At 43.8% G+C, this 20,489-nt stretch overlaps 1 protein-coding gene across 1 annotated transcript; it reads right to left on the reverse strand.

Moving 5' to 3' along the window:
• Window positions 1-4,692: 4,692 nt before the first annotated feature.
• LOC149371599 (uncharacterized) lies at window positions 4,693-19,094 on the reverse strand. The gene is made up of 9 exons (XM_089580705.1): window positions 19,041-19,094; window positions 18,553-18,679; window positions 16,765-16,853; window positions 13,022-13,123; window positions 11,772-11,831; window positions 11,331-11,465; window positions 9,684-9,734; window positions 8,059-8,112; window positions 4,693-5,046 (listed from the first exon to the last, which is right to left on the reverse strand). Exons 1-9 carry the CDS (start codon window positions 19,092-19,094, stop codon window positions 4,693-4,695), a joined length of 1,026 nt encoding a protein of 341 aa, XP_089436831.1.
• Between the last annotated feature and the right edge of the window lie 1,395 nt (window positions 19,095-20,489).

The following is a 20,489-nucleotide window of genomic DNA, read 5'->3' on the forward strand; positions in this document are numbered from 1 at the left end:
GTCGTTACAAGCTCCCAGGATTGGGAATTTGGTTTCGGTTAAGCAATGCTGCTCGGCATCCTACATAGAGCGACTGCGGTTACCAATTAGCAAAACGTACTAGCACTCAAACATCGTAAATGAACAGCTGTTGCTTTACATGCATGCCCCTCAGTTTATGCTTCTAGAGGCCTGCTGAGAGTCTGTACAAATAAATGTGTAAGTGTGATGAAGGACATATGCTGCATACCGAGCATCATGACAAGAAATTACAAACCAGGAGAGCTCACCTGAAAAAGGACGCTGGCACTTCAAGGTACAGCCGTTTACTCGTATGGAGAACAGGCCTCTCTTCACTCCAGTCAAGAGAAAGACCAAGAGCCGCACGATTTTTTCTAACGTTGAATTCAGACGAGAGTCCCATAAGCAAATTCCGTCCAAAGTTTTCTGGCACTGCAACCGATATTTCATCAACTCTTATGTTGCTTGATGCCGCAGTAATAAGCGTTAGGGTAGAAGTTAAGCTGCTGAGCTTCTGATCCGCTTCTATGTCTTCATTAGAGACAAGGCTGGAAGCGGCTTCAAACCCCACCACATCACGAACACTATTGAAACTCTTCTCAATGACGTGTTGCTTTTCCGGCGTACCATACAAATCCCAGTAGGCGGTGTGCACGGTGTGTTGCAGTCGAGTCACGAATTTAAGACATGCTGGGAGTACGTTCTGGTCGGTCACAGTGTCTGGCACATCTAAGTATGCTCTTGCGATTATGTGAGCCACAAGGTAGACTGCGCCGACCGCCCAGTTCTTCCTTTCGGTTATTTCTCTCGCGAAAACGGCGATCTGCTCAGCAGATCTAGATATAATGTTGATAACACCGCCAGAATCAATCCAGGGAACTGTTTGTAGGGCTTCTGCGAAAGTTTCAGCGGGCCACAGTCGCGACATGTTGGCCGAAACGAACAGTTCTGTTTTGAGCACATATGGGTAGAGCTCATGAAGACGCGTCGAAAACTTGTGAACATCCTCGATTGTTATCGCAGTGAAGCTAGCGCCCTGCTGGTAATCGCTTCTGCTCTTGTTTTCGTTGTAGGCCGTGAGAGCTGCGGCAACACACTCTGGGAAATTGTAAGAATTCCAGCTCAGAGCATCGTGATCAATCAGCAGCGTTGTCTCGAAGGCACTTTTGTAGTCAATTACTATCACAGAATGAATCTGGTACTTGAGGTTGGATGTCAACACAAAAGCAAGCAAATTCTTTGTGGTCAAACGGGTCAGGAAGTGCTTTTCTGCATCCAGTAGAGCTTCAGCCATCTGCTCATAATAAACGTGCACTTCATGTCCTTCTTTGTGGCGTTGCGGCTTGGCAGTTAACGCGAGTTCACAGCTAGCATACAGTTCACGAAGGAACGCCACGGCCCGGCTTCTGGGCAGCGCGTAAGTAGCGGTCGTAGAAGCACTCGCGTTCATGGCTTTATCGGTTACCTGTCCTTCGAGGTGCTCTAGCAGTTTCTCGGACTGTTGCGTACCTTTGGTCATGGAGGCGGAACAGACGTAAGAGTAGAAGTCAGCGCAGGGTTCCACTGAATAGTTCACGGTGGTGGCAAGGAAGCGAGCCTCATTCGGGCAGCAGAAAGGCTCGCGCAGCAGAAGGCGCTTTGGGCGGACTCGCGACGGTGCCGGTAGCACCGCAAAGATCATGACTAGTGCTCCAATCAGGAACACACCAGCGACGACCACTATCACCGCCCGTGCGACAGCGTGCCGGGGTATGCGAACCAGGATTTGTTGGAGTGTGTCTCCAGGGTCGTCCATTTGCTCCCGTAAAATCCAGCGAAGGTTTACCAAAAGCAATAAACGACAGGCGCGGTGACTGAAAAAATGGCAGCGCAATGTTGTTGTTGTTGTTGTTGTTGCCTTGGTGGCATGGCACATACCCACGACGGGGGATTGGCCAGGGTTCAGTGTTCTTGATAGAACGCGCGAGAAAAAGCGAAGAAGAGAAAGGCATGTTAAGATATCCAAAATATGATTTGTTCAGACGCATTGGAATGTATGAGAATGCGCCTTTTATTCAGAGTTGGCTGGACTCGATGTTGTCTGGAATGGTTTCGTTGGTGTGGATGAAAGCACCAAAATAGCTGAGCCGCGAGCACCCGCCCCCCGCCAGACACATATGTTCAGACGACGACGACGCCGCGCTTGCGCAGGTCTCGATGAACGCTTAGAAAGTGATAATTTTACAAATTTCATAAATAAAATTACATTAATTTCACATAAATAACATGAGGACTTTGCAGCAGCTCTTTGTCAGCAAGGATCTGAGCACGCAGCACATCGGTGCACTAGCCAGTTTAAAAAGCCGTGCTTTATTTGAGAAGCATGCATAATAAATTTGAAAAAAAAATGAGGCACTTTTGTGTGAGGTATGTTTTAGAGCGCAGCTCTTTGGCGTCCGTTCCTGGGTTTCGCGTCGTCGTCGGCGTCGGCGTCGGCGTCGGCGTCGGCCTCGTAACCAGCTCCACCCCCAATGTCATGCATTTCAATTGGTCGAAATGCTCGTGACGTCACAGTGCGCGAATTTCAAATGGGGCCAATTGTACTTTGGCTAGTAGCCATGACACAATGAAAGGGATCGTATAGTGATGCTGCAACTAAGTTGGACTGAGTTTAGTTAATTGCTTAATTAATCAATTAGCCTAATTAATATAGAGGAAAATGAAGAGGTCAGAAGAAAAGAAAAGAAAGACGCGCGCCGCAGCGACAACAGCGTCCGCGGAAGGAGACGCTGCTGAAAAAAAAACAGATAAGTACGAAGCCGCGTTCCCTCCATCACCCCGCACTTCCCCACTCAGTAAGACGTTGCTCGTTTCATATACGTTGTGTCGAACATCCTAGACAGTTCCAACAATTGACAGGTTAATGACAGAACACGATGGATAGAAATGCAATAATGTAAATATGAAATAGCCTAATTAACCTTTCTAGTTAGACCGCATAAATCTATAAAACCGAGAACGAAATTGGTCGAGTTGGGGAATCGAACCAGGGTCTCCGGAGTGCGACACGAGCACGCTAGCCACTCCGTAATGCCAGCTGAATGGTTTGGAATGAACAAAGGCGCGTCTAGCTAATACGGCGTCTCCGTTCACTCCCATCTTCCCCCTTCCCCTTACGGCGAGGTGCAGGTGTCCACCCAGATATGCGAGAGAGATACATTTTCTTTCCTCAAAAAATAAATTTACCGTCCAGCAAGGCGTACAGCCGAATTGGCGATGGCGTTCTGTGGACTCCCTGGCAGCGTTGCAAGACGCTGTCGCGTTCCACTCTTACAGGCGAAGCTTAACATGTTAACCACACATCAGTAACACACGCAGACAGCCAATGGACGCGTCATTCGCTGGCAGCACTTGATTCATCATTCACAACCACATTCTTAACCTACGCTCCCTTGCCGCACATGCCAAGGACGTACACCACGATCACATTCTGCGCCATTCCTCTGTACTTTGCTTTGCTGAAACCTCGATGGATCCCGAAGAGCCTCTCGAAATCATAGATTTCCTATACTGCTGTGGTGCTCGCAGAGACCACAACACAGCGGCGGGAGTCGCTATCTACTTGCGCACAGGTCTCTCTGCAATACCAGTCGAAATGTTTGGCACGTCACATGAACTTGGCGAACTGTGCGCCGCAAAGTTTCCCAGCGGCTTGCTGGTAGTAGCTGCCTACTTCGCCCCTACCGCACTCACGAAAGACGTCGTGCACTTCCTGCAACTCGCATTAACCCTCCATCGATCCACACCGATGTTAGTAGTGGGGGACTTTAATGTTGACATAAAGACAAACAGCAATTTCCTAACACTTATGCGGGAGAACATCCCGTTCCTCTCGCTCGTAACGCGTCCCACGGCTGTGACAACCTCGCGAAGCACTTGTATAGATCTCGTCTTTGAGAATCAAGCATTGGTGTACCAAGTCGAACATATATCAGTCTATTTCTCCGACCACAAAGCTTCCTTCATGACTGTCAAGAACTGTTAGTGGAATCTTTGTTAAAGGAATACGTGTGAAAAATAAAAAAAAACTCTGTGATAGCGCATACATGTGTTGCTCGATTTCTTTGGCTCAATCTATCGAAAAGGTGAAACAGCTTTTTGCTGCGCTCAAATTTCGCATTAGGAAGTAACGTAATCGTCGGTAATTTTTTCCTGTAATCTATTAAGACCACTTAGTACGAGCCGCCGGCAACGCGCAGGAGCCTGCTGCGAGTTTGGCCCCACTGAATGCAAGGTAGCGGGCACGCCTCGTAAGAGCATGGGGTCTATTAATTAAAGCCGGTTCTAGTACAGTGAGGTATGATATTTTGAAAGAAAGAGAGTGTACAGAGGGAACAAATCGATAACTGTTATCAGCTAGAGTAAAGTGATAACAACAGACTGCTAACTAACCACGAATGAGCAGTAGACTCCTATAAACGGCTTTCTGCAAGAAGAATACATGCTGAGCCGGAGCTTCGGCTTTCAACACAAGAGAGAGTGCCAGAAAGGCCTGCAGTTCAAAATGAGTTTTTTTGTCGGTGAATATTCCACTAGTGCATGCGTTGCATTGAAAATGAGTAACCAGAAAATCAATCAAAACAACTATTGTTTATGTGACAGTGGAATCTTCACGCAGCTTTGCATGCCCTATCTGGGCACAAACAGCCTTGTTCAGTTTCTTGGAGTGGGCATGGTGTCCACCTTCGGGTATGGCAGCACGGCAGGCGGCGGGAATAAGAACCTGAACCCCGGAGGCGGCGGCGGTTCCAGCCCTGGCGGCAGCACTATACCGGGCGGGGGTGGTGGCCCCGCTGAAACACCGGCCGCACTATCAGCCGGAGGCAAAGGCGTGGGTTTCCACACCCCGGGCGTGCTCGCCCGTCTGGACTTGGGTGGTCCCGGCACGAACGGCTCTTCTAGGGACACCGTGTCGGCCTCGTAGCCCAGCTGGAGTGCCAACTCCCGCTTTTCGCGCTCGACGGCCACGCGGCTAGCGTAGTCCTTGATGCCTGCCAGCGCCACTACCTGGCATGAGAACATACAAAAGAACAATTAGAAAGTTGAATTAAGAACTTGCTACCACTTAGAAGAAGTTAGGTGGGTGGACCAAAATGCCTGGATTGAATCTGTTAAATATGGCAGCAGCGTCTGCAGGCAACACTCGCAGGCAATTCCTCAAGTTGTAAGTTCTGTGCACTGCTGTTGTGAGGGCAGCTTGTAGGCTACATTACGCTAATCATAGTATTCAATGTTAGTAGCACGACATAAACGCTACTAATTAAGGAAGCAGTAATCCCTGAAAGTTACAGTTCAGGTATGGGGACGCTACATAAAATTTTTAATTTCCAATTACATAAGACGCAAAGGTCTCTTATGAAGACGGAATAGAATTTAACGTGGTCTGAAAAACTGCGAATAACAACACCTTACAGCAGGCATCATAAAGACTGTTTTATAATTATTTCACCCTAACATGCCCGAGCACCAGATCGGCGGGAATCTTGTACCGAATAAAAAACCAGTGGGCATTTGTTACAACTGGGGATCGAACATATCACCTATTAATTGCGAGGTTTGCGAGGTGCATGTTCTAACACAAGGTCCCCGTTCCTGTCCTAAGATGTGTACAGCTGAAACTAAACAATTTTGTTATCAACGGCGCAACGTCTTCAGCCAGGATTGACTACCAAATAAGATCAGTTGGAATAAAAGATATTCCCACGCTTTCACAGCACAAAATAAGCACTTTCTATAGCGCCGTCATATGTTCGTAATATAACTCGGTACTGCCATTAGATTATTAGTTTTTTTTCGGTTCGCTTCTGTAAGAAGAAGGCATTGTGGAAAAAATTGCCACTTACTGGGTTTAAACACTTATTTTTTTTTTCAAATTCAGGAGTCCAAACACGCCCGTGGCGTAACCCTGAAGAACTATTTCTCGACAACTATGCTATTAATAATTTGTAATACTACAAATGTTCTACTATTGCTACTACTATATTGCTATTGCGCTACAACTACTACCAGTATCAAAGGCGGAGGTCTCCATGTTAAAAACTTCTCTTTGAGTTAATTTTTCCTGCCTGCATTGTGAGTAGCTAAGCAGCTCTTCGCAGATTTCCTCACGTAACCTTCAGCTATTCTAGCCATATGAAGTACTTACACAAACCGACGCTGACTCGAAACAAGTGATATGCAAGTTATGTGAGGCAGTGAGTGAAGCGGACATCCAATTACTGACGGGTCCTGACTACAGCAAAAAGGATGCGGCTGCAATGAATTAGGAGTGTACAACCGTCAGCGCGCCAAGCGATTTATAACTGGCGACTGTTTGTCTCAAACGAACAGCCTTTTGAGTGACTTCAACATTCTCCGAAGGACAGTGCTCATTTCGTGTCATGAAATGTGCCTGTTTCGAAGGAGATCTATCTGGCAAAGACTTTAACTGCAGTAGTTATCTGTGCAAAGATCGCGACATTTTTTCTAATACGAAGAAGATAAAAGCAGGGTTGCCAGATACGCAGGTTAATGTGTGGTCGCGTACATTTTCAAAACGAAGATGCATAAACGGGATCAATATCCCATGTTGGACAAAAAATTTCTTGATTTCCAAAGTTCCGCGACCTTAGTATGCTCTATTTCGAGGACCGAAAATAACACTTCCACCCGTCTTGATGCGTCATCTTGTAATTTGCAAAATACCTTTACGACTGAGGCAATAGTAAAAAATCGCTTATGTACAGCGACGCTAGCACCCTGGTGCGCTTGTATGTCAAGCTGTCATAGTATGCCGTACTGTTTCGGTGGTCATATAACGAAACGCATGAAGAGTAAGCAGCTTCTTTCTCAGGCATATGTATCGAATGTAGACGCTTTAACACTTAATATGACTGAATATATGTTTGTACTATGAGGGTGCCAAGAAAATGATCAGCATTACAAGACCTCCAAAACTGGTTTTTTAAACGCCTCTGGTAGCACTGCATTCAATTGCCACTTCCTATTAGGGTAAGCTGTCGTTAGTTTAGTTAACATGATGGGATTCTGCTCTATAGAGCTCTCGTCGCACCGAAAGTCACCACTTGTTAGGCAGTTTTTTGATTGCGAAATAAAGGATAAGTTGGCCAACCCCCAAAGTTTTGCACCCTAAAATTTAGCGAGGCAAGAAAATACGTACCCAGATATGATGGCGAGGTGAGCACAGTGCTTTGTTTTCGCATAGAATTACAGGGAGTCCTTCTCTTTCAAATGCACCCTCTCCTCTGGCAAAGTCCCCGCCGGTTCCTTAAAAACGGCTAGTGTCAATTCGCAGCCTTATATATTACGAAAAAACGCCGCAATAAACTTCGTTCTGTATCAGAGTCGCTAACAACACAAAATCGTTACCATTAAGGTTAAGCCGGGGGCAGATCCGGGAGAATGCTATTTCTAGGAAAAACTCTACACGTTTTTTAACATCTGCAGTTTCAGAAAAACATGTTTGTCCTAGAGGTGATCTGTTTAGTGTTTTTTTTAAATTTAATACCGCTCGAAAGATAGGCGGAAACAAACAGCGTCGTTGTTTGAATACTTGAGACCTGAGGCTGTCTGCACTTCTTAAGTCTGCCTTGAGATGTTCCGACCACTATATTTGCTGATTTTCCACTGAGGCGCAGCCAATTGGAATAGGTATTACGCCTAAATAACAACTGTTCCAAGAAAAACCTCAGGGCTCCACCATTCTCTCCTATATGTACAGCTGTTCAAAAAATAGAGGTGATGTTTCTTTATTACGTTCGCGTTTAGATGTCAGAGAATTACAGAGTGGAGTGTTCAACAGATCAAAAAGCGTGATGAATAAAATTATGTACAGCTTTGAGCGGCATAAAGAGAAAGTAATTATGGAGAGCAAAGATAAGTGAAAACAAGTGCAAAGACGCTCTTTGTGTAGGTAGCTTTTCATCCACTCAGTGCGATTGTGAACTAGTCTGTTTGACATTTCCTATGAAAAGTTACACGCAGATAAATGCTGGTGAGCAGAGGTGGCCAGTTACGTACCTTGAATATGAGTCGAAATAGGACATACAGCACTAGGACCGATGTTTGTTCTTCCTGAAAAAAAAAGGAAGTGAATGGAGTTCATATACGCACTGAAATGAAGGGAGCACATATTCCTTCCCTCTAAAGTAAGTACAGTTACTTAGTGTTTCTTGTAAAACAAAGGACGGCTTGCAGCACATACACTAGCGTGTCGATATATTTTCGCCGAACAACCCTAGATACAAGGGGCATATTATCTATAAGAAAACCGGCCGCCTGCGAAAACTACTACAGTTATTTTGGTTTTTATAATTTTTCTGCTTGAATGAACAAGATAGAGGTAATCGCGGAACAGCGAAGTTCGTGTCACTGAAACTCCAACAGCGTTATACGTTTTAGAGCCCAGTGAGCATCATTAAGGAAGGATAATTTTACTTGTACGAACACATTTGTATTAATAAAGCAAATTTATTTCGTTCTGCACTGAAATCTCGAAGAACTGAGGCTGTCCCAAAGTGAACTCGACTGTTGCGTATGCACCGAATCTTTTATTGCATTTGCTAGAGTGTACCGGAGAATTTGCTTTCACTACAGTATCTATCCAGCCTGTCAACGACAGGAAGTCCTGCAAATACCGAGTAAGGCTGCACATGTGTCAACAGCAAGTCATACTTTTCTTGGATCAATCCATTATGCTACCGAGGGCTAAAGGCCATTTGCAGAAGCAATTGCTATGTGTACTATTAGAGGCCGTATCTTAGACCCGAGAATCAAAACCGAAGCTGATACTTTTTTTATTCGGCGGAGGCTTGCGATCACGCATGTGGAAACGAGTATGAATAATACGCGATTGTGTTCGTTTCTTAAAACGAGATCCCTGTTGAGACCCTGCATCGGTGCATTTGCATGAATTTAGAATGGCATGATGATTTTGTCGCTTATAGTGTATATGTTCTGGGATTATATTGCCGCACTTAGTTTAGACATCACTCTACCGGCGCCCCCGTGCGGTCTGTCTTCGACCTTTGTCGCGCGCCGGACTTCGTCCTCTTCTGCCCGGTGCTAGGGCCTGCCGGCTGCGCTCTGCCCAGTGTGCTCGCCAGGTACTGTTCTTCCAGGGATAGAACGTTCTACCGGCGTCCGTGACAATATAAAGCCAAAATGTCCACAACAGTTTTTAACTAGGACACATTGGTATTAAATTTCTAAAGCTCTACTCGGGCTATGATATCCACAAGGGATGTAAAACTGCATGTTTCAATACTTTCCGTCACAACTAGAGCAGCGCGTTCAGGAAGGTAAGTACGAAAAACCAGCTAAGCCCATTCGCCGCTTTATCGGCTCTTTGATCATGTGAGTCGCGAAATTCCATTCAGGACCCATGTATTGAAGTCCAGCAATCCAATTACAGCTGCCTCAGTTGAGCCAGATAGTTTAGAACAGGATGCTAAAGAAACTGCTGCAGATCATCAAAAACAGCCAATTTCTCAGCTCATAAGTTACACTACAATCTGTTGGTCTCCCATAGACTGGGCGGGGATCATGTTCGGATTTGGATTATTTTCCTATCTAAAAAAGTCAAGGAATTCTTTTTCTGCAGCAGAGGCTCCATGTAACCTTCAAACCTCTGACAACCAACTTACGGTAAGTCGATGGGCATCGTGGTCGACAATGGTCGACTGGTAGTCCACGACCTGCGCACCACACAGAAAAATCAATTTCATAGTTGTGGGAAGAAAGTTATACAAAAGTGCTAGGTGTACGGCTAAAAGCGCTTAATTTCATGTCACATTCCGAACAGTCCAAGAGGCCTTTTGAAAGATTGCGGTCGGCAGTTTTCCTTTCTCAAAAATCAAATCAATCCTTTGACCTTCACTGCCTAACTAGGCGGCTCTCGAACAACAGGATATCAGGAGCCACGCATAGAAACAAGGGGAAAGCAGATGCAGTTGATCCTCCTGTTCTTTTCATCTTGCCCGCTAATATACACAGCCACAACTGGCCCGACCTTTGCTGAGTCGGAGCAATCTGCTAGTTGTTCATTCTGAGAAGAGAATTATAGAAATAAATGAAAATAACAGTGGCTAGACCAGGAATGCACTTGGGAAAGAGCGACACTAATATCCTATAAATTAACAGCGACTGGCAGACTTTTCTTACGCATGAAAATCTAAGAACGAAATGCGCCAGAAACTAACATTGCATGAGCCCACGAAATGATATATGAAATCAGACCATCTTCATCAAAGCTTTCCGCTTGGAGTGCACAATTTCCTTTCCACTTCTTCATGATCACCGCGCTTCACGAATTCGCTCCTTCACAAAATAAGAACTTTAATCCTCCTTTTTAAAGCCTTCAGGAAAAGAACCTTTTACTATTTAAATTGTTTGACACCTGCAAACTCATTAATAACATTTCGAAGAGCTTCGGCAACAATTACAATTATCTGCTTCCAGCAGCGCGTAAAAAATACTGTAAAAAAGGCTCTTTTCCGCATTATAATGCGAATCAAGTTGCCTACTAACGCAGAACTTTCGAAATCTTTGCTTATTTTAAGCGTGAACTATTAACACGCTTTATGCCTTAGCGAGACTTACTGCTAATGGTGCTTAACGCTTATTGTACTGGTCAAGTTTTCTCTTATTTCCGGTCGTTCAGATTTTTTTCGTCCTTTAACTCTAAACTCTTGCTGTTGTTTTTTTGTTTGCATTTCAGTGCTTTTATTTGGTGATAACAGGTCCTCAAGCAGCCTTCATGCTTTGGGATATCTTTCTGAATATTCACCGAAGTATATTATATGCGAAAAAATAAATCTTATGCTTTTTCCTGGAATTACATATGAAGTTAGGTTAAGTTATGAATTTATTTTGACCACATAACCAAATCTCAAAGAAAACAAAATATATCTCCCCGAAACATGATTAAACCTAAAGCGAGACAACTAAACTAAACGTTGAACATGCATCGTAAACCATGCTACCGTATCTGAATCCGCTGCCATTATTAAAGAGGCCCCATCCGTCCTCCCGTGCCATCCTACCATGGTAGACGGATGACCAAGTTCGCAAGTAGCCTTGGGCACTGGTTAGCTGTGCGATAACTTAGGAAAGAAAGCTAGGGCTAATAGTAGACCAGTCAGCATGGAGATGGACTCATCAGTGTGTAACCCAACCGACGAGCGGCTCTGGTGTGGTAATGATCCCTATAGCTGGGAAAAGGGACGTATGTGCGAGGGCGTTCAACTCCTTCTCGCTGACTTCACCAGTAAGCAATAGTCTTCCTTTAATACCTGTTCTTCTGGGATCCGCACGGCTTCGGTCTTGTTGTCCCAAGAACCTGCCTCGGTGGTTACGGTCGCCGCGGCTGTCAGCGGTGACGGGAACATGGTCTCCGTGCCAAGCCTTTGGATGGATTTGCCGTACACCTGTCAGAAACGAAGAGGCGACGAGTGGGGCAGATAATTGTTTGCATAATTTAGTTTTTTTTCTTTTGGCTCCGGCCTTTGCACGCGCAACTTTTCAAAACTTCTGAAACTTCTCATGCCTTGGATAGAATTAATGATCGATAATGTGAGAGCATACGCCAAAGAGAAAGAAGGAACTACATCTTGGACAGAGCATGTGAGACCAATTTTCAGGCACAGTAATCTTCATAGGCAGCAACGCGATACGGCACCGGATAACCTAAAGCTTCCTTCCTACAGATTACAAGTACTAAAATGTATACTTGCATGCAGACTGCTGTCTGTCGGCGCGCTGATTTCTACAGGCTCAGGTGTCCTGGCGAGGCCCTAAAAGCATTAAAATAATTAAATAGTCAGCAGACACTGCATAAGGTGCAACACACATGCTTATTTTACGAAACCGCTGTGATTAGGTTTAGGGGTTTAACGTCCCAAAGCGACTGAGGCTATGAGGGATGCCGAAGTGGATGGCTCCGGATAATTCCGTATACCTGGGGTTCGTTAACGGGCACTGAAATCGCACAGTACACGGGCCGGAAGGATTTTGCCTCCACTGAAATGCCACCACCGTGGTTGGCATCGAAGCCGCGTCTTTCGGGCCAGCAGCCGAGCACAATTACCACTGAGGCACCGCGGTGGCCGATACCACTATGATGCAGAGCAAAGAAAGCTTAATACGAGAACGACTGCTCGGTTCTGGGTACGGATAATTCACCTGAACTAATGACACACCCGTTCCAGCAAACTTAGCAAAAAGTATAGGCTAAAAAAATTACAAGAGATCCCCATATTTCAGTTATTTCGTTCAAAGCGCAGAGTTCGAGCGTTGTGTGCTAGTGTACTAAGGAATTTATGTTCGGTGCCACTGTCGAAGAAACGCCACCTTCTTCCCTTTTAGCGCAAAGTATCGAGTGCTGACTTTTTTTGTTAAAATGAAAGGCGTTTCGGCATTTCTACGGGAAAAAGTGGCTTTTAATTGTAAGAGTATCCGTCGGCGCTAGACACTTTCCCCGTCATGAACACTCCAGACCAGAATAGTTTCCATGAAATCCTTGACCTTATAATTTTCCGCATTGCCCGGATTCAATAAAGGCGCTGTTTAGCCTACTGGTTATAATGCCGCTTATTCACATAATTTTATTGGTGGCCAGAAACTATCGATAAGGCGCACGCGCAGCCTTCTTCATACGTAGCCTGAGCGATGCCTGGTAGTCTTCGCGTTAGAGCCGCGAGAGTATGTGAACTGTTGTCACTGTGGTGCGCATGTATTCGCTGATAGACGTTTCTCAGAATAACTAATGTTTGCTTCCCAGAGCTTGCGGTTAAGGCTCAAAATTTGAACATTAGCGTAATGATGTCACAACGCGACAGCAGTAAGTCACAAACGCGATATCAAAAATTCCGCTCCCGTTGTACTATTAACTTTCATCTGTGCGCTGTACGGTCACGCGTAGGCCTGTGCCCCGCCGTATATTTGAAATAGCGTAAACGAAAGAAGGGAGATAAACGTGTCTTACGTCCATGAAGCTCATGTTTCCCGAGGCTATTCCGATTGCGGCGTCGAAGGAACTGTCGATGATGCCCCACGTCCATGCGCTAAGTATGAGTTGAGGCTCCTGCTGCAATGGCAATGGTTTGAGCTTTTTGTCTGTTTTTCGCTTTTTTTACGCATAATGTTCAGTTTTGATGTGAAGAGCGGTAATTTGGCGAACATGGTGTCTATAATATGGTTTAACGCAGTGAAGAGCGAAATAGATAAACGACTTCATCCTCGGCAAGATAGCGACACATAGGTCAATAATTTATTTATTTATTTATTTATTTATTTATTTATTTATTTATTTATTTATTTATTTATTTATTTATTTATTTATTTATTTATTTATTTATTTATTTATTTATTTATTTATTTATTTATTTATTTATTTATTTATTTATTTATTTATTTATTTATTTATTTATTTATTGTACCCTCAGGGCCCGAAGGCATTACAGAGGGGAGTGGGAATACATAAAAAATTCAGTCTAAACAGCAACAACAAGAGAAAACAAAAATAAACTAGGAATACATGAAAAATTGAAAACACAGATTAGAATGCAGTGGGGATATATTAAAACAGTGTGTAGACAGTGAAAGGCAATTTTTATACAGTAATAAACGACACATACTCAGAAAGAAACATTAAGGACTTGACGAAATGCATTGTTATCAGAAATACCTGCGATGTCGTGGGGAAGGTGATTCCAGCTGGCACAAGTTCGGGGTATCAAGGAGTCATGAAAACATTTGGTGTGACAAGATGGGATTCCAACTTTATGACGGTGATCAACGCGTGCTGATATGTAACATGGTCTTGACAGTAACTTAGGATTGAGAAAGCTGTTGTGGTAAATTTTATGAAAAAGACACAATGAGGCTATTGATCTGCGGTGGGAAAGAAGTGGTAGGGACAAACTTGATTTCATGGCGGTTACACTGCTTGTTCGGTGATAATTAGAAAGAATGAAACGGCATGCACGGTTCTGCACAGCTTCCAAATCTGAAACGAGTTAATCGATGCCAGGGCTCAAGACGAATGCAGCATATTCTAACTTGGACCGTACCAATGTTTTATAAAGTAATAATTTTATTGAACTAGATGAACGTGAGAAATTTCTGCGAAGGTACCGAAGCATGCGATCAGCGTTATTTATTATGTATTCAACGTGAGTTTTCCAAGACAGGTTAAAAGAAACGTAAACACCCAGATATTTATAACATGACACGGTTTCGAGAGACACGTTGTTAATGTGATAAGAGGAAGGGGCATTAGAGAGACGAGAAATGCGTACATGTTTACACTTATTAATGTTTAGTTACATGTTCCAAATAAAGCACCAGTCAAGAATCTTGTTAATATCGGATTGAAGACAAGAGACATCATTATCATCTTTAATTTCGCGGTAAATAACACAATCATCGGCAAAAAGGTTAATTGAAGAAGAAATGTTAGCCGGTAAGTCATTTATATAGATGAGAAAGAGGAGGGGCCCAAGAACTGACCCCTGAGGCACTCCGGAACGGACAGGCAAAGAATGCGAGTTTATATTGTTCGCTGTTACGAATTGTGAACGGTTAGAAAGAAAGCATTGTAGCCATGCAAGGACATTAGGGTCTATGTTAAGATTGCCTAATTTAAGAAAGAGAAGCTCATGCGAAACAGTGTCAAACGCTTTCGAGAAGTCCAAAAATATGCAGTCTGCCTGAGACCCGTGGTCAAGGATGCAATGAAGGTCATGTGTGAAACATATTAGCTGAGTTTCGCATGAAAACGATTTACGAAAACCATGCTGGGCAATGCTGAAAAAGGAGTTAGATTCTAAAAAAGAGATGAGATGAGAATATATGACTTGTTCCATGATCTTGCACGGAATACAAGTGAGCGATATAGGTCTAAAGTTATCAGGAGCATGTTTATTTCCGGACTTATGCAGTGGAATCACCTTCCCAATTTTCCAATCATTGGGAATACAACCTGTTGCAAGAGACTGTTCAAACAATTTAGTAAGAATTATGGAACAATAGAACTTTGTATTAATTAAAAACTTCGAATTAATGTTGTCAACACCGCAGGAAGAGGAAACCTTAAGATTTTCCATGATGCACTGGATGCCTGACGCGTCGAATATAACTGGATCCATAGGAAGAGCGTCAAAAACAGGGCACACGCGATGAACAAGAGAAACATTGCTAGAAAATGCCGCAGCAAATGTATTGTTTAGAACAGAAGCACATTCGTATGGAGGAAAGGCAACACCATCAGAAGAAGTAAGTAGAATTGTGGAAGCGTCTTTCTTGTTAACTACATTCCAAAATTGTTTAGGATTATTTACCAGCATAGCAGGCAGGGTGTGGTTAAAAAATGTGTCCTTTGCGTTTTTTAGCGCACCTTTGTACTCTGCAGCTGCGGAAAAGTAGGCCTCCCATCGTTGTTTAGAATTCAACAACTTCGCAGAGCGGAACAAGCGCTTCTTTTTATTGGAGAGTCGTTTTAAAACATTATTAAACCAGGGTGATTCCCGATCGCACTTCAGAGATCTTAATGGTACAAAAGTGTTAATGAGATGTTCAACTATATCCTTGAACAAATCCCAGTTAGTGTAAAGAGAACGCTGTGAAAAGCCTGGTAAGTAATCGTCCAAAAAACGAGCTAGTTCGCAGTTAATAGCGTTAAAGTCAGCCCGTTTATAATCTCTAATTTGTTTAGTCTGACTAACTCGGACACACACAGGAATTTGTACATCAAAATGGAGCAAAGAATGGTCACTGAGACCAGGTAGGTAAAAAATCGAAGGGATAAGATCAGGCACGTTAGTTAGAACAAGATCTAAAACATTCGATGAGGATAAGGTAGTTCGAGTAGGTTTAGAGACTAACTGCGAAATATTGAAATCCATACAAGTTGACCAAAACTTTTTACACTCCGTAGAAAAAGAGCTGAGATAAGGTGATGTATTAGTCCACACGATACCAGGGTAGTTAAAGTCGCCAGCTAAGACAATAGGTGTACTCGGGAATCGTACAGTGATCATGTTAAGGGAATCATGCAATTCATCAACGAATGTTGGGCTCGAGGACGGGGGACGGTAACATATACCCAAAATCATTCTCTTAAAACGTACACTAAGTTCCACCCAAACCAGTTCCAGGCTAGTTGGAATATTAATAGGCGATGCGATATTAAGCGATGCGATATTAGGCGATATTAATTAAATAAGAACAATATAAAAAATTGATGGTGAACTCGTAATGCAACTGCTACCCGTCTTCATAGAAGCAGGAAAAATTATATGTAAAAGGTACAGCGTGATTGTGTCGCTTTGGCGTAGCGACAGAAATATCCAACTTTCCCCTGTCTTCAGATACGAAGTGACATTAATCAGATCGCCGCTACCCGACTAAAAGTTGCATTCTCCGGCACGCCTGAGTCAAAAACGGCAAGCCCACATGGGTCTCATTTTCATTGGCTGGTAGGCTCACAGTGCAAATCTCCATTGTAACTAATCACAAGGTGCTGACGTGACTTCGGAAAGGTGAGAGAGTGAATTTCTTCCAATTGAATTTCGTTCAGTTTAGTATTGAATTTCTTCCCATTTCTTCCGCTAGCCGCGGAAGCTATCATACTGCTGTAGCTTTGCTGCAAATGCGACTCTGCCATCAGAACTAATACGCGTTTTCGTTTTCAGTGGAACAAAAATAAAAACAGCAGCGAACACTTACGCTATCGACGCCCACATAGAGGACAAAATCGAACGCAATGCTGATGGCTGCGAAAGCACCCACGAAGATATTCCCGTCTCTGCGAGGCACTGTGTGTTGTGGAAAAATAAGAAATAAAATTAGATTCTGCATACAAAGAAAAGAACCCTCCATGTATAGCTGTTGTAACCTAAAATCAAAGAGTAAATAATAAGAAGTATGAAAGCAGTTATTAGCGAGGTTTTGATGAGTACGACATAGCTTCAACGTGCTACGCAAATAATTTTAAAACGCTTTTATGACTATACAAAGCTTCTGTTTTGCCAAGCAAAGCAGTGTTCCTGGGAGGAACAACTTTACACCCCGGCTAATATACCGCCGCATAGTTAGATTCAACAGGCCGCCGCGACCGCACGCGCTTCATTTAACGAGCGCGCAATTGATGAGATCGTCTTCTGCCTGACACAGATGCTCACGACCGCAAAATGGGTTCGAATTTCCTGTCGCCCATTGTGAGGCGGCATATATTCTGGGTTGTCAAGCTGTGCATCCTAGTAGAACTCCGCCTTATTTTGTTCATTTTTTTATGTTTGCACGAGAACATCTCGCTAACATGCATTTGCTTGTTTGTGAAGCAAATGTTTTCTACATCGAATAATCACGCTACAGTTAAATGCCGGATTATGCTTTTGCCCGGGAGCTGCTATCAGCATTTGGTTTCTTCCAATACGTGCCGGGCTTCGTAACATTCATACTTGAATCATCGGTATTTCTGCGATGCAAAAGGTATGTGTTCAATTAAATTATAGCTGTCATCTTCAAACGGCCTACGCAAACAGACAATTAGTCGTTTCTTTTTGTACAGGCGCTTCGAGTCTATGTTACAAGACAGTGTCTCATTCAAACAATAGTTCAAACTCCCTGAGCTTCAATGCAGCACAAGCACAGTATTCCAGCTTCCTGTCTTCTGCAACTTCTACCTCGGATTCATCGTCTTTTAGTGGTACATCTTTGTCGTTCACTTTTATATGTACTGCTTCTGCATTTTCAGCAACTTCTGTTTCAACGTATCTACAAGTGTAACTGTTTCTGAAACGACTAAGGTGCTTCAGTTCGCATAGAGCTGTCCTGCATTTTCTCATCTTAGTTGCATATTTTGAGACAAATAATACACCATAATCACACCGGCCACAGTTTTTCTAGGGCAAATCTCTGTACGTCGTAGGCCGCCGGTGGTCGACTCTTCAATTTTGTGTGGTACATCTCGGTCCACCAGTCAGCTAGTGGCGAAACCACCTTCTCTGAGCCGCCAAGAGATGGGAGTAGCGACATTGCATGTGCGCTTTTCGCGTGCTTTCTAGCACTCAGCTATCCCACGGCTTCATCGTTTAGCTCCGTATAAATGGCTGTACTGGGCTCATGCGTGACGTTGTCGTCTGGGGTCTCACGACGCGGTGAACGTGGCAGATGCAAACCAAGCTCCAATCAATTTAGTTTTTATCGACCAAGTTTTGTCATTCGACTTGCCTTCGTCCGTTGCAGCTTCCATGTAGATTAAAATGCTGTCGTTAAAAAGTACCGATTGACAACCCCTCTAGAAGTAGTGTACCGCGTGTCTTGTAGCAATAAAAGCGGGACTGAGCAATAAGTTGTTTTTATTCAAGTAACAAAGCGTTTGAAATATTAAGAAGCCAATTTGACCGTTGAATTACTGTAAATAGTTTAGAATAAAATGGTGCCGCATTAATAATCCGTGACAGCTCAGCGGCCTGTATGAATTTATACTGCCGCTTTGCAGCATACACTCACTGTATTTGTCAAGGTTCTTGACGTCGGGCATCACGTTCTCGATGTTGTCCCTTAGCCGCTGAGCCTCGGCGGGTAACAAGTCGTGGTATCGCATGAACAGGTACACCAAGTTAAACATGTTAATGCACTGGGCAGGAAGAAAACAGAAGGCAGTGCACATTTACATGGTTGGAGAGGGAAGCGGGCAACGTGACAAGAGCGAGGAGTTACATCACTTGACAACAAAGGGGAATTACACCACATGAATAGTGCATGAACAGAGAGCACAAAACGCAGGAATCGCAAAAACAGTGGCATCTGGTCGGTTCCCAAAAATAAGAATAAAATTTAACTTCCACGGTGCCTAGCTATCAAGTTAAGGAAAAGGGGAAAGAATTGGCTTCGAAAGCAGACCGCGCCTTTAAGCTACAGCAGTGCTCTTCTAACAGTTGAGCTGCGACCAGAAAGACCCGTGATTAGCTTTGTGAAAATAGCGAAGATATACGTACAAAACAAAAAGCGGCGAGAGCCTTGATAGTGCCTGGAGTGTTGGTGAAGCACATATTTGGAGCTGAAACGTAGAACGTGACGGGGTTAGAGAAAACGTCTGCAAGGTGGGCCGATCATTCACCAGTCTAAGAAAGCCGACGATGCCTTTTCAATCGCACTTGTTTTCTTTAGGGGAGAAGATCCGCAATATATCTTGACTTTGGCACAAAGCGTGGCTATCTCAAAAAATATTTCTGTTATACAAGGCAGAAAAGAGCTCTCACCGCAGTAGCATCAGACAGAACCCGCTGCCAGGCTTCTTCTTCTTTAACAATCCACGAGCCACGCTTCGCCACGGGACAAAATTCTTCGTCTTCGCTTCGCCTGTGGATCGCTTTATTTTTTAAAGAGCAACTTTTACTTGATTCTTATGGATTGATATAATATCAAACAGCCTCGAGGGTGTTTATATGATATCAGCTCACAAAATCCACATCTGTACATTATACCCACACCGTTCAACATCCGCACCTGTGCTAGAAGAGCAGGACACAAGATATTGAATTTAGATCCTCAAACCGAGTAGCCGGGCGAAAGCTGATGTTTAGCCTGATTGGCTCATGGTTTTGCTTTTCTGGGTCGTCGGTACTTCTGGAAACTTTAGACTCAGGTTAAGCTCGGTTCAAGGTTAAGCTGATCTTATTTGTTCCCGTCGCACATAGAAGTTGATGAAGACGACGATGTGCAGTGCACAACGGGAGGGTGTGTTTCTATTTAACACAAGGCGTAAAGGTCTTCAGAGGACAATCAAAAAGGGTATTGAGATATCGCCGCACACTGTGAGGTGCTTGCCTGCTCTTAAAGGCCATGGGATTTGAATCAATCTGTTAATGCTAATTGGACTTTCTAGCCTGTGAAAAACCCTCATGATGGACAAACACGCAGAAGCCCCTTGATGATATAAGTCTCTGCTCAGTTAAACTGTGTGCTTTGGTACGGGGGTTTTATGTTTCTCAGGACCAACCGCCTGATTAGTTGCTGGTTCTTGACACATCTGTTTTTTCTTCCGCAATTTTGAGTGGAGTGCAGTGTACGAAGACGTGAGAATGTATGTCTGCATTGGGGAATGGTACGTGTGCACGTAGAGATTTTGGTAGCTCAGCGCGGGTAATATACATGCATTAAAGAAACAAAATGCGTGATAGAACAGTTGTCCCGTGCAGTGGCAAGCGAAGATGATCTGTTTCGAGGAGCAGCGCGTTCGAATCCCACTAGTTGCAATATTTATTTCATTTTTATTCAAGCTTAAGGTCAAGCCTTCAGCGATGGGCCGGATTTTATAGTTTTGGTCGTGAAGTACTGCTTTCGCCCTGAAACAGAGCGAAAGGGAAAAGAAAAAAGATAAGTTCATTGCATCCGCGGAACCTGACCTGAGACATTGATGGGTCATTACAATTAAAAATTATAGA

Source organism: Amblyomma mixtum, chromosome 1, assembly GCF_055824585.1.
Source record: "Amblyomma mixtum isolate Tamu chromosome 1, ASM5582458v1, whole genome shotgun sequence".
NCBI classification, from domain to species: domain Eukaryota; kingdom Metazoa; phylum Arthropoda; class Arachnida; order Ixodida; family Ixodidae; genus Amblyomma; species Amblyomma mixtum.